This window comes from Apodemus sylvaticus, chromosome 2 (assembly GCF_947179515.1).
Source record: "Apodemus sylvaticus chromosome 2, mApoSyl1.1, whole genome shotgun sequence".
Classification (NCBI taxonomy): domain Eukaryota; kingdom Metazoa; phylum Chordata; class Mammalia; order Rodentia; family Muridae; genus Apodemus; species Apodemus sylvaticus.
Window position 1 is genome coordinate 157,571,836 of NC_067473.1, and position 17,179 is coordinate 157,589,014.

The following is a 17,179-nucleotide window of genomic DNA, read 5'->3' on the forward strand; positions in this document are numbered from 1 at the left end:
AGTTCTAGCTAGAGCAATTAGACAACATAAGGAGGTCAAAGGGATACAAATTGGAAAGGAAGAAGTGAAACTATCACTATTCGCAGATGATATGATTGTATACTTAAGTGACCCAAAAAGATTAAGCATTTAATATATTAGGCTATGGCTGGGGATTTCATTGTTTTTTAGTTGTTTGTTTGTCTTTTGAGACAGTGTTTCTCTGTGTAGTCTTGGCTCTACTGGAATTCACTCCTTAGACCAGTCTAGCCTTGAACTCAGATTTTCACTTGCATCTGCCTCACAAGTGCTGACATTAAAGGGGATTACACCTCAGGCCAGCCAGCCATTCTTATTTAAACTACCACAGGCCACTCCTTGGCTCCCACAGGCTTGTAACTATATCTATATCATAATGAAAAAGTACATCCAATCCAACTTCACAAGGTTCCATAGGCTGTCCGCCAGAGAAATCTACCAGAGAACTCCTACATCTGATGAACAACTTCAAAAAACTGGCTGGTTATAAAATCAACTCAAGCAAATTAGTAGCCTTTCTATAATCAAAAAATAAGCAGGCTGATAAATAAATTAGAGAAATGACACCTTTCACAATAGCCAAGAACAATATAAAGTGTCTCGGTTCAACTCTAACAAAATAAATGAAAGATCTGTATGAAGAGAACTTGAGGTCTCTGAAGAAGGAAATCGGAGAACTCAAAAAATGGAAAAATCTGTGCTCATGGATTTGCAGGATTTATACAGTAAAATTGGTCAACTTTTCAAAAGCAATATACAAATTCAATGCAATCCCCATCAAAATCCCAGCTCATTTCTTTATAGAATTAGAAAGTACAATTCTCTGATTCATCTGGAATAACAAAAAACCCAGGATAGCTAAAACTATTCTCAACAGTAACAGAATTTCTGGGGGAAATCAGTATACAGGACCTCAAGCAGTACTACAGAGCAATGGTGTTATATCTGCATGGTATTGTTACAGTGACTGGCATGTAGATCAATGGAATAGAATTGAAGACCCAGAAATGAACCCACAAACCTATCATCGCTTAATCTTCAACAAAGGAGCTACAACCATCCAGTGGAAAAAAGATAGACTTTTCAAGAAATGGTCCTGGTTCAACTGGAGGTCAGCATGCAGAAAAATGCGAAAAGATCAATCCTTAGCTCCTTGTACTATGTTCAAATCCAAGTGGATAAAGGACCTCCCCATAAAATCAGACGCACTGAAACTAATAGAAAAGGAACTGTGGAAGACCCTTGAGTACATGGGCAAAGGGGAAAAGTTCCTGAACAGAACACAAATAAATTATGCTCTAAGATCAAGAATTGACAAATGGGACCTCATAAAATTACAAAGGTTCTGTAAGGCAAAGGACACTGTGAAGCAGACAAAACAGCAACCAACAAATTGGAAAAAGATCTTCACAAACTCTATATCTGACAGAGGGCTAATATCCAACATATACAAAGAACTCAAGAAGTTAGACTCAAGAGACCAATTAAACCTATTATAAAATGGGTACAAAGCTAAACAGAAAATTTTCACCTGAAGAATTTTGAATGGCTGAGGACCACCTTAATAAATGTTCAACATCATTAGTCATTAGGAAAATGCAAATCAAAACAACTCTGAGATTTCACCTCACATCAGTCAGAATGGCTAAGATTCAAAGTAAGGAGACTGCAGGTGTTGGAGAGGATGTGATAAAAGAGGAAAACTCCTCCAGTTCTGGTGGGATTGCAAGCTGGTACAACCACTCTGTAAATCAGTCTGGTGGTTCCTCAGACAACTGGGCATGACATCTCTGGAGTACCCTGTTATACCACTCCTGGGCATATACCATAGAATTCCCCAGCATGCAATAAGGACACATGCTACACTGTGTTCCTAAGAGCCTTATTTACAATAGCCAGAAGATGGAAAGAAAAAAGATGTCCCTCAATGAAGGAATGGATATAGAAAATGTGGAACATTTACACGATGGAATACTACTCAACAATTAAAATAATGAATTCATGAAATTTTTAGGCAAATGGTTTGAATTGGAAAATATAATCCTAAATGAGGTAACACAATCACAAAAGAATACACATAGAATGCAGTCACTGATAAATGGATATTAGTTAGCCCAGAAGATCTAAATACTCAAGACACTATTAATATATCAAATGATTCCCAAAATGAAGGAAGGCGAAGGCCCTGGTTCTGGAAAGGCTTGATGTAGCATTTTATGGGAATACCAGGACAGAAATGTGAGGGGGGTGACTGGGGAATGGGCAGAGGTAAGAGGGCTTATGGGAATTATGGGTATGGGGGGAACCAGGAAAAGGGAAATCATTGGGTATGTAAACAAAGAATATAGAAAAATAAGTCTAGAAATGTGTCAAGAAACAAACCTAATATTATAAAAATTGATATCACCTATAACCAATAACAAATATACTAAAGTGTAAATCAGGAAAACATTCCTTAAAAATAAACTCCTAAAAACACATTTCTTGGAATGTACCTAGCCAAGAAAGTGGATGAGTTCAATAATAAATACTTTAATGCATTGAAAAAAATGAAATTAAAGAAGGCACCAGAATATGCAAAGACCTCTTATACTCATGTATTCAAGGAAATACTGTTGTAAAAATTATTGTAGCAAAAGCAATCTACAGGGTTAGTGTAACTCCATACAAATTCCAGTGGCATCCTGCTTATCATTAGAATAAACAACATTAAAATTAAAGTAATATTAAAATACAGAAATTAGTATTGTATATAAATTAATAGTTTGGTAATCATAAAACCTAAATTTTGAAAGTAAAGTCATATCCTGCCAAAACAAAACTAAAGTACTTATGGGAGGAGAAATTAAAATAGGTTCAACATGGAGAAAGTACTTATATGTTGATGTAGGAAAAACAGAATGGATGCAGTGGACCCTGTCTCTAATTCAGTGTTAAAAATCAATGGAAAGACAGAGCATATGTGCCCAGTACATGAGCTCTAACTGTAATTCATATGGCTTCCCACTAAAATAGAAGATGACATTTAAAAACACCATGTCATATTTTGCAAACACTTTTATTTGGACTCATTATACAAATGTATTAAGAAACTAGGGGGCTAACGTTATTCACAGAGATAATCACGCTCTTTCCCTCTAACAAAATATAAAGTATAATTTAAGAAACATTAAGCATTGAATAATAATATTTATTGTTATACCCTGTGAGGTAGGAGATAGAACGGAAAAGAAAACTTTGAAGGATGAAGTCAGAGAACAGCCATGAAAAGAGAACACTATTTGAGATACTGAGGAAGCCCCGAAAATCATAGATGGGATGAATAAAGAAAACTATTTTTATATCATTGTGCACCTGGAGAATTTCCCAAAAAGTTATAAATTGCACTCTGATTGTTCAGCGTTTCAGTATAAATTAAGACAAAATGTAACACCATTTTATCATTGCAATGTGAAGGAAGTTAACTATAACAATGACTAAGTAAGGATTGCATCTTTTAAAGACTTTATTGAGGACTGAATTATTCAAATAAAATTTAGAAAATAATTTGAAAGGTAATATTTCCTACTATAACAATGATTCTAGATAATATGTGTGGGTATAAACCAATATACTATTCGAGAAATAGAATAAACATTACTTGTGATGGGAAAATGATAAAAGTTCCAATTTCTAGCATGAAGAGTATCTGTTGCTTATTGAAGTAATTTTATGTACAGAGATTTAATACTCCTCAGTGGAAAAGACTGAATATAGCTACATTATAGACGATGACATGTGTAAACTCCTAAAGCTGTCGTAAGAAAATCTGTAAATCAGAGAATACATGAAGTATGCCACATTTTCGTGAACTGAAAACTGACAATTGTACAATGTATAACATAGACATGAAAATAGCTGGTTAAGGCACAACAAAGGAATCAACCCAAAACTTACACTAAGGCATCCCTCTAGAGAACTGCAAGTAAGGGAACATGCTTGAAGAAAGGAAAAAGTGGGCTGTAATCATTATAATATTTCTTATGGAAAGTGGTGCGAAATGATTGTTTATATAATGAAAATTCTCTAAAAAATTTTATGAGATTTTAATACATTATCCCTCCATGTACTTAAAAGTCAAAATCAAGCAGTAAATTTATATTGGTTTTAAGAATTTACTGGATGATGAGTAGTCTCCAATGACCATACAGTGATTGACACAATATAACAATTTACAACATTGTTGAATGTCTAAAGATTTAGTTAGCAACATATATTTGATGAACAATTACATATTCTTTCAGATAACTTCAACCAGGATGTGAGATTCCTGCCATCCACTAGGAAATGTCCCTGGGCTGTGCTTGGCTTACAACACTATGGTACATGGCTTCAAGAGAGGAAGTGGTTCTAGGAAACAGGGATTTCTTTACACTTATGGTGTCCATGTGTCTGGCAGCTTTTTAGAGTGGGGTGTCTTCCTCTTTAAGGAAGTAAAACCACAAGAGTGAACAGTTTCAGACAATTTGAATCCAAGTATCTATGTCTATCAAGTAATATCTTGGAACAAACTTTACTATACCACTATCAAACAAGATTCCCATGGGATCTTCTGTGCTGCTTTTATGACCAAATAAAAGCAACTCAGTCTAGTATGACATAAATTTGCCTAAGTGAAAGATAAGCAATAACTGAGAGAAAAGGTAGACTTGAAATACTCTAAATTCTTCTTGATCTGAAGATGGTAGTGTATCCAACATTACAGAGTGCAAACACACTCTTGATTTAAAAACTAAGGAAGACATAAATAAGCTTTGTCCCAAAACATAATGAATACCACTTTGGCCAAGTAGTCTTTTCTGTGCTGGTTTTTGAGGATGGTTGAGCAATAATCCCCTGCAGTGTTGCAAGGTCCAACTTTAGTTTGAACAGGTCTTGGTCTCGTAATCATGTTTAAAACAAATCTTTTGCTAGATAAAGAAAAATTCCTGAAAATTACATGGTCTAGGATATAAAATTGTATGATTATCCAAGTCCCGTTGAATACCTGGCCTTATACCTCTTGTCCATGCCCACATTTACCATGAGAAAGTCTCTCCTTGAGAGTAGATTCCAATGTTTGTAAATGATATCAGCTTTCACTCTGTGAAGACAATGTAAAACTCCTAACTCTGGAAGAGAAAAGCACTTCCCATGGTGACTGTTTACTATCTCGGGAGTCTCTACCCACTGATCTTTTGGATATCCTCAGGATAAAACTCTCTGTGTTTCCCCTGGGACTCTTCCTAATCCTGCATCCGTGTTGTTTTACCTGAGCATAGAGAAGACATCAAAAATATCCCAAGATGGTGAAACTTACATGGTAAAATGTGTTCTTTGTCAGGCCCTTCAAAACTGAGAAACAGCAACCATGAAATTTCTGTTATAGAACTCATGATTACATTGAAATTAACCTGTATTGAATATAAAGAGTAAGGTTGCATATGACTAACAGAGAAGAATAACATTTTAAAAAAATCGTTTACTTTTATTCCACACAAATGATGTGCTCTCATTCTTAAAATTAACATTCCCAGTCCTGTTACATTGTTTAAAAAATTAAAAAAAAAAAACCCTGTGATTTAAAGAAACATCTAGTAAGCATACCTAAAGTCAATGCTAGTAGGCAACTATCTAGACTTTGAGGGCTGGCTTCATGGTATCTAGTTAGCTCAAAGGATTGCAGGGACAGGTGAGTAAATTTCAGATGCCATTCTTTGATGAAATGCATTGGCTTCACACCACTCTTTGAATATTCTGACATGATTCATTTTACACAAATCACAATAAATTCCTTTGTATAAAGAATTTATTTAAAGACCTTCATTCTGAAATGGCTACCTGACCTCAGTAGGAGCATATAGCATTTGGGAAGAAATATACATCCTAGTAAGCCAGCACTGGAGGCCAGAATTGAAAAGATTTCCACAGCTACCATGGTTTTTCCTGTGGTACTCAGGTAAGTAGGTATAAAAGCTATCCACACACTACAGAAAACAATCATGCTGAATGTGATTGTTTTTGCCTCATTGAAGGTGTCAGGCAGCCTTCTAGCCAGAAAAGCAATAAGCAAGCTGAGACTGGCCAGAAAGCCCAAATACCCCAGAACACAATAGAATGCAAGTGTGGAACCCTCATTACACAAGAGGATGATTTGCCCAGACTCTGACTGCATGTCAATATCAGGGAAGGGAGGATATGTTCCCATCCAGACTGCACAGATGCATACTTGAATGATGGAACCACAGCAGACTATAGCATTTGAGAGTCGGGTCACCATCCACATTTGTAAGGTGCTTCCTGGTTTGATGGTTTTGAAGGCCATTACCACAATGAAGGTCTTTGCCAAGATAGCAGAAACAGCAACAGAAAATACAACCCCGAAAATCATTTGTCTCAAGACACAAGTGAGTGTTCTGGGTTGCCCAATGAATATCAATGAACAAAAGAAACAGAGCATTAAAGAAACAAGGAGGACATAACTGAGATTTCTGTTATTTGCTCTGACAATGGGTGTGTCCCGATAGCAAATGAATAATCCTAAAATCATGGTTGAAAATGCAGATAAACTAATGGCCACAGAGACCAAAACCACTCCCAGAGTATCTTCATGGGATAAAAATGTTATAATTTTAGGGAGACATTGATTCCTCTGCTTATTTGGATACTGATCTTCAGGACATTTGAAGCATTTAACCATACCTGAAAATGAGGGAGATTGTTTTATTACACTCAACCCTTAAATTTCCAAATACACCTATAAGACCTATATCTTGCACAGAGCAATAGTTGAATTCTCTAGAAAATGTCTGTGGATATATTCACTGAAACATGATATTGAAAAACAATTAATGAATAAGTTATTTTTTTCTGAGAGAAAAATACAGATATACTATACACATAATACATTCAGAACATGAGTGGACTTGAACAATATGAGAGAATGAGAAATGTTGAACTGATGTTGAGGGGAAATCAGACAATATGAAAATTATATTTGTTTATGAAATAAAGTAAAAGTTGACTTTGAGAGTTTACTATTTTTCCTTTGTTCCATTTGTTTAGTAAATATTGTTTATTACTTGAGAACATCATATATGCATATCATGTATTTTAATCAAATCTACCCCAATTCCTTCCCCTGCAACTCCTTCTCTCTGTCCCTCAAATAATTCTTTATACCAACTTTATTTCTATTTTGGTTTTTTCCCCCACTGTGTTTACTTCATGCTACCTGTATGCATATCAATATAGAGCCATCAACCATAGCATGAGCAGGACCACATATTTGAAACAAACAAACAGATGATGCTGATAGAGCATTTCAAGAAGGACATAAGTAACTCCATTAAAGAAGTACAGGAGAACATGAGTCAAATAACCCTATTAAAAAAATGGTGTAAAGAGCTAAACAAAGAATTTTCAACTGAGGAATATTGTATGGCTGAGAAGCACCTAAATAAATGTTCAATATCCTTATTCATTAGTGAAATGCAAATCAAAACAGCACTGAGATTTCACCTCACACTGGTCAGGATGGCTAAGATCAAAAACTCAGGGGACAGCGGGTGTTGGAGAGGTTGTGGAGAAAAAGGAACACTCTTCCTCCTCCACTGCTGGTGGGATTGCAAGGTGTTATTACCATTCTGGAAATTAGTTTGTTGGATACTCAATAAACTGGGCATAATACTACTGGACTACTCTGCTATACCACTCCTGGGCATATACCCAGAATTCTACAGCATATAATAGGAACACATGCTCCACTCTGTTCATAGAAGTCCTATTTATAATAGCCAGAAGCTGGAAAGAACCCAGGTGTCCCTCAGTGGAGGAATGGATACAGAAATTGTGATATATTTACACAATGAAATACTACTCAACAATTAAAAACAATGAATTCATAAAATTTTTATGCAAATGGTTGAAACTGGAAAATATCATCCTAAGTGAGGTAACCCAATCACAAAAGTATACACATGGAATGCAATCTCTGATAAGAGGATATTAATTAGCCCAAAAGCTCTGAATACTCAAGACACAATTAGCATATCAAATGAATCCCCTGAAGAAATAAGGAGAGGGCCCTGATTCTGGAAAGGCTTCATCTAGCATTGTAGGGGAGTACCAGGACAGAGAAAAAGGAGAGAGGTGATTGGAGAATGGTTGGAGAGAAGATGCCTTATGGGACATATGGGGAGGGGGGAACAGAGAAAGAGGAAATCATTTGAAATGTAAACAAAGAATATAGAAAAGAAAAAAAAGAAAAAACAAGAGAACATGAGTCAACAGGTAGAAGCCCTTTAAAAGGAAACACAAAACCGCTTAAAGAAATACAATAAAATGTGTCAATAGCTAGAAGCCCATAAAGAGGAAATACAAAAATCACTTAAAGTCATACAAGAGAACATGGGTTAATAGGCAGAAATCCTGATAGAGGAAACACAAACATCCCTTAAAGAATTAGAGGAAAATGCAAACAAACAAATCAAGGAACTATGAAAAACCATCCAGGATCTAAAAAGGAAGTAGAAACAACTAAGAAATGATAAAGGGAGACAACTTTAGAGATACAAAACCTTGGAAAAAAAATCAGGTGCCATAGATGCAAACATCAACAATAGAACACAAGAGAAAGAGGAAAGAATCTGAAGTGCTGAAGATCCCATAGAAAACATTGACTCAACAGTCAAAGAAAATGCAAAATGTAAAAAGCTTGTAACCCAAAACATCCAGGAAATCCAGGACACAATGAGAAGACCAAACCTAAGGATTATAGGTATAGAAGAGAGTGAAGATTTACAACTTAAAGGGCCAGTAAAAAATCTTCAACAAAATTAAAGAACTCTTTCCTAATCTAAAGAAAGAGAAACCCATGGGCAGACAAGGAGCTTACAGAACTTGAAACAGACTGCACAAGGACAGAAAAAATCCCATCACATAAAATCAAAACCCCAAATATACTAAACAAAGAAAGAATATTAAAAGCAGTAAGAGAAAAGGCCAAGTAGCATAAAGGAAGACCTATCGTAAATACTACAGACTTCTTGCCAGAAACCATGAAAACCAGAAGATCCTGAGCAGATCTCACACAGACTCTAGAAGAACACAAATGCCAGCCCAGACTACTATACCCAGCAAAACTCTCAATCACTATAGATGGAGAAACCAAGATATTCCATGATAAAACCAAATTTACACAATATCTTTCCACAAATCCGGCCCTAAAAAGGATAATAGATTAAAAATGCCCATACAAGGAGGCCAACTAAACCCTACAAAAAGCAAGATAGTAATCTTCTTTCAACAAACCCTAAAGAAGATAAACACACAAACATAAAAATAACATCAAAAATAACAGAAAGCCATAATCACTATTCCTTAATATCTTTTAAAATCAATGGATTCAATTCCCCAATAAAAAGACATAGACTAAAAGACTGCGTAATTAAACAGAACCCCAAATTTTGTGGCATAAAGGAAACCTACCATGTTGTCAAAGAAAAACACTACCTCAGAGTAGAAGGCTGGAAAATAATTTTCCAAGAAAATGGTCCAAGGAAATAAGCTTGAGTAGCCATTCTAATACAGGATAAAATCAACTTTTAACCTAAAGTCATCATAAAAGACACTGAAGGACACGTTATGCTCATCAAAGGAAAATCTACCAAGAAGAACTCTCAGTCCTGAACATATATATTCAAAAGGGCACACTAAGTCATAAAAGAAATTTTACTAAAGTCCAAAGCACACATTGCACCTCACACAATGATTGTGGGTGATTTTAACATTCCACTCTCGTCTATGGACCAATCAGAGAACACAAACTAATCAGAGACACAGTAAAACAAATTGAAGTTTTGGACCAAATGGATTTAAGAGATATCTATAGAACATTTCAACCTAAATCATAAGAATATATCTTGTTCTCACCACCTCATGGTATCTTCTTCAAAATTGATCATATAATTGGTCACAAAACAGACCTCAACAGATATGAGAAGACTGAAGTAGTTCCATGCCTCCTATCAGATAACTACAGATTAAGACTGGTCTTCAATAGCAACAAATATAGCAGACAGCCCATACAAACATGGAAGATGAACAATGCTCTACTCAATTATCCCTTGGTCAATGAAAAAATAAGGTTAGATATTAAAGACTCTTCAGAATTTAATGAAAATGAAGGCACAACATTCCCAAACTTATGGGACAAAATGAAAGCAGTGCTAAGAGGAAAACCTATAACCCTGAGAGCCTCCAAAAAGAAACTGTAGAGAGTATACACTAGCTTTCTTAATGGCACACCTGAAAAATTTGGAAAAGAAAGAAGCTAATACACTGAAGAGGAGTAGAAGGCAGGAAATCATCAAACTCAGGACTAAAATCAACCATGTTTAAGCAAAAAGAACCATATAATGAATCAACAAATCTAGGAGCTGACTCTGAAAAAAATCAACAAAGATCGATAAATGGTAAGCCAGACTAATCAGAGGACACAGAGACAGTATCCAAATTAACAAAGATCTTTACCAACCTTACATCCCACAGAGGGCTAATATCCAATATATACAAAGAACTCAAGATGTTAGTTCAGAGAACCAAATAACACTGGTAAAAAATGGGGTAAAGAGCTAAACAAAGTATTTTCAACTGAGGAATATTGTATGGCCGAGAAGCACCTAAATAAATGTTCAACATCTCTATTCATCAGGGAAATGCAAATCAAAACAGCACTGAGATTTCACCTCACACTGGTCAGGATGGCTAAGATCAAAAACTCAGGGGACAGCAGGTGCTGGAGAGGTTGTGGAGAAAAAGGAACACTCCTCCACTGCTGGTGGGATTGCAAGGTGGTATTACCACTCCGGAAATTAGTTTGGTATTTACTCAAAATACTAGGCATCATACTACTGGAGGACCCTGCTATACCATTCCAGGGCATATACCCAGAGGATTCTACAGCATGTAATAAGAACACATGCTCCACTATGTTCATAGAAGTCCTATTTATAATAGCCAGAAGCTGGAAAGAACAAAGCTGTCCCCCAACAGAGGAATGGATATAGAAAGTGTGGTATATATACACAATGGAGTACTATTCAGCCATTAAAAACAATGAATTCATGAAATTCTTAAACCAGTGTATGAAATTGGAAAATATCATCCTTAGTGATTTAACCCCATGACAAAAAACACTCATGGTATACATTCACTGATAAATGGATATTAGCCTAGAAATTTGGTATACCCAAGACACATTTCACATATCAAATCATCCCCAAGAAGGAGGAAGAACAAAATATGGATTTTTCGGTCCTTTATAGAAAGAAGAAAACATACCCACAGAAGGAGATACAGAGACAAAAACTAGAGCAGAGTCTGAAGGAAAGACCATCCAGAGACTACCCTACCCAGGTATCAATCCTATATACACAACCAGACATTATTTTGGCTGCCCACAAGTGCTGGCTGAGGGAAAGACTATCCAGTGACTACCCCACCCAGGTATCCATCCTATATCCACAACCCAGACATTATTGTGGCTGCTCACAATTGCTGGCTAACCTGAGCAAGATATACCTATTACCTGGGAGGCTCACCTAGTGCCTGACAAATACAGAAAGGGACACTCTCAGCCAGCCATTGAATTGAGCACAGGATCCCCAATGGGGGAGGTACAGAATGGACCCAAGACCTGAAGGTGTTTGTAGTGCCACAGGAGGAATAACAACATGAGTCATCCAGTACTCCCAGAGGAACCAGGGAGATAGCCATCAACCAAAGAATACAAATGGAGTTACCCACAACTCTAGATGTAGGCAGCAGAGGATGGTCTTGTTAGATACCAAAGGGAGGAGAGGCTCTTGCTCCTGGAAAGTTTTAATGCAGTAGTGTAGAGGAATACCAGGACAGGAAAGCAGGGAAGGGTTGATTGGGGAAGAGAGCATGGCTTATGGGATTTTCAGGTGAGGGGGGAAACAGGAAAGGGGCAACATTGAAAATGAAAATAAAGAATATATCTAATAGAAATTATGCATTTTACATTTCAATGTACCTATAGTGCTAAAGACAGATAAAATATGTTGCATTTTAAAGGATACATATGTAAGCAATCTCTCTTGTAAACTTCTTATTCAAATGGACAGTTTTAATTTATGTTTGTACTTTAATGAACTTTTGTAAAACAGGACTCAGTTGAAAAAATCATGTATTTATTTGCCAAGAAATAGTGCACAATGCTAGGAAGGCTAATACTACATCAAAGCAGGAGGTGAGAACAGGATGGGAAGGAGAAGAACAGCACAGTAGAAAAACTTAGAAATTATAAGTGAACTTAGAGATTAAAAAGGAACTTAGAAATGGGGAAGAAATGAGAGAGTTTTTGGAGTAGAGAATTATTTGGAGAGCTTGGAAATAAATATTAAAATTGCTTTTCAAAGTGCCCCTTTTTCTTCCAGATACTTTCCTTAGCAGGCTGTAAGTCTTAGCCTCCAAGTTCATGCAGAGATAAGAAGGAAGGCTACTTTACATAATCCCCAACTGTTTTATTATGAGATACTAAATGCCAGAGGCTATAGTTTCTGGCCCCTAGAAGAACTGAGAGGCAGACCAGGTACTACTGCAAAGTAACTGAGACTTAAGTCAGGTAAATGATTCATTATTGAAAAGCATCTATAAATATCTCACAAGACCAAGATTTGCTCTCCATCCACCACCACTCAACTCTTTACCACCTCAGCTACCTCCAAGAGAGAACTAGACTGTCAAATCAGGTCTCTAACAGGAACACCTAGAAACTAAAACTCTCTAGCATTTACTGATATCTATGTTTAGAAACAGTAATATTTTCTTTTAATTCTTTCACTTTGTTTATTATCCAAGCATGTATCATTGTGCAAGAAATAATCAGAAGCCAATATATTTTAGTTGAATAGTTTTGCTTAGGGAGAAAAACTCTTGTTTTGGACAAGTTCCTTAATATCCTGGATTAAAATCTGATTAGAGTTTATCACGAGAAAAAAATTTATGGTGACAATGGCATGATCTGTAGATACAGTTGAGTCTAGGGCTGCATATAAGGCTTTAGGTTCTATTCCCAGCACAAAAATGTGTTAAAAATATGATGATGGTAGACATATTATTCTCAGAAATTTTAGTAAACTAGAAAGATATCACCCAATTAAAATCCTTATTTTCAGTAAATGTAAACTTGCAAATCACTCACAGTCCTCCCTGCACATCACTCACAGCCCCACACATCACTCACAGCCCTGCCCATCACTCACAGCCCCACAAATCATTCATCCTCTCTGATCTCTCAGTGCTTGGGTATACTCCGGATGGTGGCTTACAATCCAAGGAATGCATAATGACAGCTCCCTCAAGACTCAAAGTATTACAAAGGGAACCTTTTAGTTCATACAGGAAATACCTTATTTAATCATAAACAAATAGTTATGGAGTTTCTACAATTCACCATAGGATGTACACTCTGGGTCCCAGTGTCCAAGTGTCCCAGTGTCGCAGTGTCCCAGGGTTCCAGAAAAGGACTACTGTATCTGCCATCAATGTCACTCTGATGCATTCTTTTTAGCAGTTGCTCTCATTTGACAAGTCTGTATTTTGTCTCAACTGACTCTAGGTTTTATGACCTTAGCACTTTATATGGTTTCTCAGAAGTCTTATTTCAATGTAAATAAAAACATTGCTTATATTAATATTTATTGGAAGTATAACATAAGGTCATGCTCTATAATGCATCTCATACTTTAGGGTATACGGGGAGCATTAACTGTTTATTGTATACACAGCGCACCAACCTTACCCATTAATACTGCTATAGCTGTAATAGAACTAGTAGTGAAAAGCAGGGAACCAAAGAAATGAAACTTAAACTCAAAGCAGATGTGCAGAAGACAAAGCTGGACCAGATACAGGAGAATATTCCTGTGGTCATAGTCACCCAGGAGGCTCAGCCTGGAGGATTGCTGGAACCCAGGAGTTTGAGATCAATACACACAATATAGCAAATAAAACAAAAAGATAAATATCTGTAACAAAAATGACTGGGTTGAGATCAATGTTTTTGTTTGTTTTTGTTTTCTTTTTCTTTTTTTTCTTTTTTTATTCGATATATTTTTATTTACATTTCAAATGATTTTCCCTTTTCTGGCCCTTACTCCCTGAAAGTCCCATAAGCCCTCTTCCCTCTCTCTGTTCTCCCATCCACCCCATCCCACTTCCCTGTTCTGGTTTTGCCCTATACTGCTACATTGAGTATTTCCAGAACTAGGCCACTCCCGCATTCATCTTATACATCATTTAATGTGTGGATCATGTTTTGGGTATTCCAAATTTCTAGGCTAATATCCACTAATTAGTGAGTGCATACCATGATTAATCTTTTGAGACTGAGTTACCTCACTTAGTATGATGTTTTCCAGCTCCATCCATTTGTCTAAGAATGAATTCATTGCTTCTAATGGCTGAATAGTACTCCATTGTGTATATATACCACATTTTTCTGCATTCACTCTTCCGTTGAGGGATACCTAGGTTCTTTCCAGGTTCTGGCTATTATAAATAAGGCTACTATGAACATAGTGGAGCACTTATCCTCATTACCTGCTGGGGAATCCTCTGGGTATGTGCCCAGGAGTGGTATAGCAGAATCCTCTGGAAGTGATTTGCCCAGTTTTCTGAGGAACCACCAGACTGATTTTCAGAGGGGTTGTACCAATTTGCAATGCCACCAGCAATGCACAAGCAAAATGGACCACCACCAGAGGATGTTCCTCTTTCTCCACATCCTTGCCAACACCTGCTATATCCTGAATTTTTAATCTTAGCGATTCTGACTGGTATAAGGTGAAATCTCAGGGTTGGTTTGATTTGCATTTCCCTAATGACTAATGAAGTTGATCATTTTTTAAGATGCCTCTCTGCTATCTGAAGTCCTTCGGGTGAAAATTCTTTGTTTAGCTCTGTACCCCATTTTTAATAGGGTTACTTGGCTTTTGGGGGTCTAACTTCTTGAGTTCTTAGTATATATTGGATATTAGCCCTCTATCAGATGTAGGGTAGGTGAAGATCTTTTCCCAATTTATTGGTTCCCGATTTGTCCTTTTGATGGTGTCCTTTACCTTACAGAAACTGTAATTTCATGAGATCCCACTCAGGGCTGAAATCAATCAAGTGGAAACAAAGAGAACCATACAAAGAATCAATGAATCCAGGAGCTGGTTCTTTGAGAAAATCAACAAAATAGATAAACCAAAGGGCACAATCTTAGCAAGATTGACCAACCTATACTCAACACAACTGGAGAATCTGGAAGAAATGGACAATTTCCTAGACAGATACCAAATACCAAAATTAAATCAGGACCAAATAGTCCCATAACCCCTAAAGAAATAGAAGGGGTCATAGAAAGTCTTCTAACCAAAAAAAACCACAGGACCAGATGGTTTCAGTGAAGAATTCTATCAGACCTTCAAAGAAGACCTAACACCAATACTCTTCAAACTATTCCACAAAATAAAAATGGAAGAAACACTACCCAACTCCTTCTATGCAACCACAATTATGCTGATACCGAAACCACACAAAGATCCAACAAAGAAAGAGAACTTCAGACCAATTTCCCTTATGAACATCGATGCAAAAATACTCGATAAAATTCTTGCCAACCGAATCTAAGAACACATCAAAAGCGATCATCCACCATGATCAAGTAGGTTTTATCCTAGGGATGTACAGATGGTTCAATATACAGAAATACATCAATGTAATCCACTACATAAACAAACTCAAAGAAAAAAATCACATGGTCATTTCATTGGATGCTGAAAAAGCATTTGACAAAATTCAGCATCCTTTCATGCTTAAAGTCTTGGAATGAACAGGAATTCAAGGCCCATACCTAAACATAGTAAAAAGCAATATACAGCAAACTGGTAGACAACATCACATTAAATGAAGAGAAACTTGAACCAATTCCACTAATATCAGGGACTAGACAAGGCTGCCCCCTCTCTCCTTATCTTTTCAATATTGTACTTGAGGTACTAGCTCGGGCGTTTAGACAACATAGGGATGTCAAGGGGTTAAAAATTGGAAAGGAAAAAGTTAAACTATCACTATTTGTAGATGAAATGATAGTCTACCTAAGTGACTCAAAAAACTCCACTAGAGAATTCCTATAGCTGATAAACAACTTCAGCAAAGTGGCAGGTTATAAAATCATCTCAAGCAAATGAGTAGCCTTCCTATACTCAAAGGATAAGCAGGCTGAGAAAGAAATTAGGGAAATGACACCCTTCACAATAGCCACAAACAGTATAAAGTACCTTGGTGTGACTCTGACCAAACAAGTGAAAGATCTGTATCACAAGAACTTCAAAACTCTGAAGAAGACCACAGAAAATGGAAAAATCTCCTACGCTCATGGATTAGAAGGATTAATATAGCTAAAATGGCAATTTTGCCAAAAGAAATATGCAGATTCAATGCAATAACCATCAACATCCCAACTCAGTTTTTCATAGAGTTAGTTAGAAAGAGCAATTCTCAAATTCAGCTGGAATAACAAAAAACCCAGGATAGCTAAAACTATTCTCAACAATGAAAGAAATCTTGGGGGAATAATACCCCTGACCTCAAGCAATACTAAAGAGCAATAGTGTTAAAAACTACATGGTATTGGTACAGTGACAGGCAGGAGGATAAATGGAATAGGATTGAAGATCCAGAAATGAACCCACACACCTATGGCCACTTGATCTTCGACAAAGGAGCTGAAAACATCCAGAGGAAAAAAGATAGCCTTTTCAACAAATGGTGCTGGTTCAACTGGAGGTCAGCATGCAGAAGGATATGAATTGATACATCCTTTTCTCCTTGTACTAAAATCAACTCCAAATTGATCAAGGACCGCCACATAAGCCAGACACTCTGAAGCTAATAGAAAAGAAATAGGGAAGACCCTTGAGGACATCAGTATAGGGGGAAAGTTCCTGAAGAGAACACCAATAGAATATGCTCTAAGATCAAGACTTGTTTTGTTTTTCAAGGCATGGTTTCTCTCTTCAGCATTGGCTGTCATGAAACTCACTCTGTGGATCAGAATTGCCATGAACTC

General features: G+C 36.6%; 1 protein-coding gene across 1 annotated transcript in view; it reads right to left on the bottom strand.

The window, feature by feature from the left end:
• Positions 1-5,845: 5,845 nt before the first annotated feature.
• Positions 5,846-17,179, bottom strand: part of LOC127677641 (vomeronasal type-2 receptor 26-like) — a 34,045-nt gene continuing 22,711 nt past the window's right edge. The window contains exon 6 of the mRNA XM_052172680.1: positions 5,846-6,738. Within this exon, the coding sequence (XP_052028640.1) occupies positions 5,846-6,738 (893 nt within the window). The remainder of the gene's footprint in view (positions 6,739-17,179) is intronic.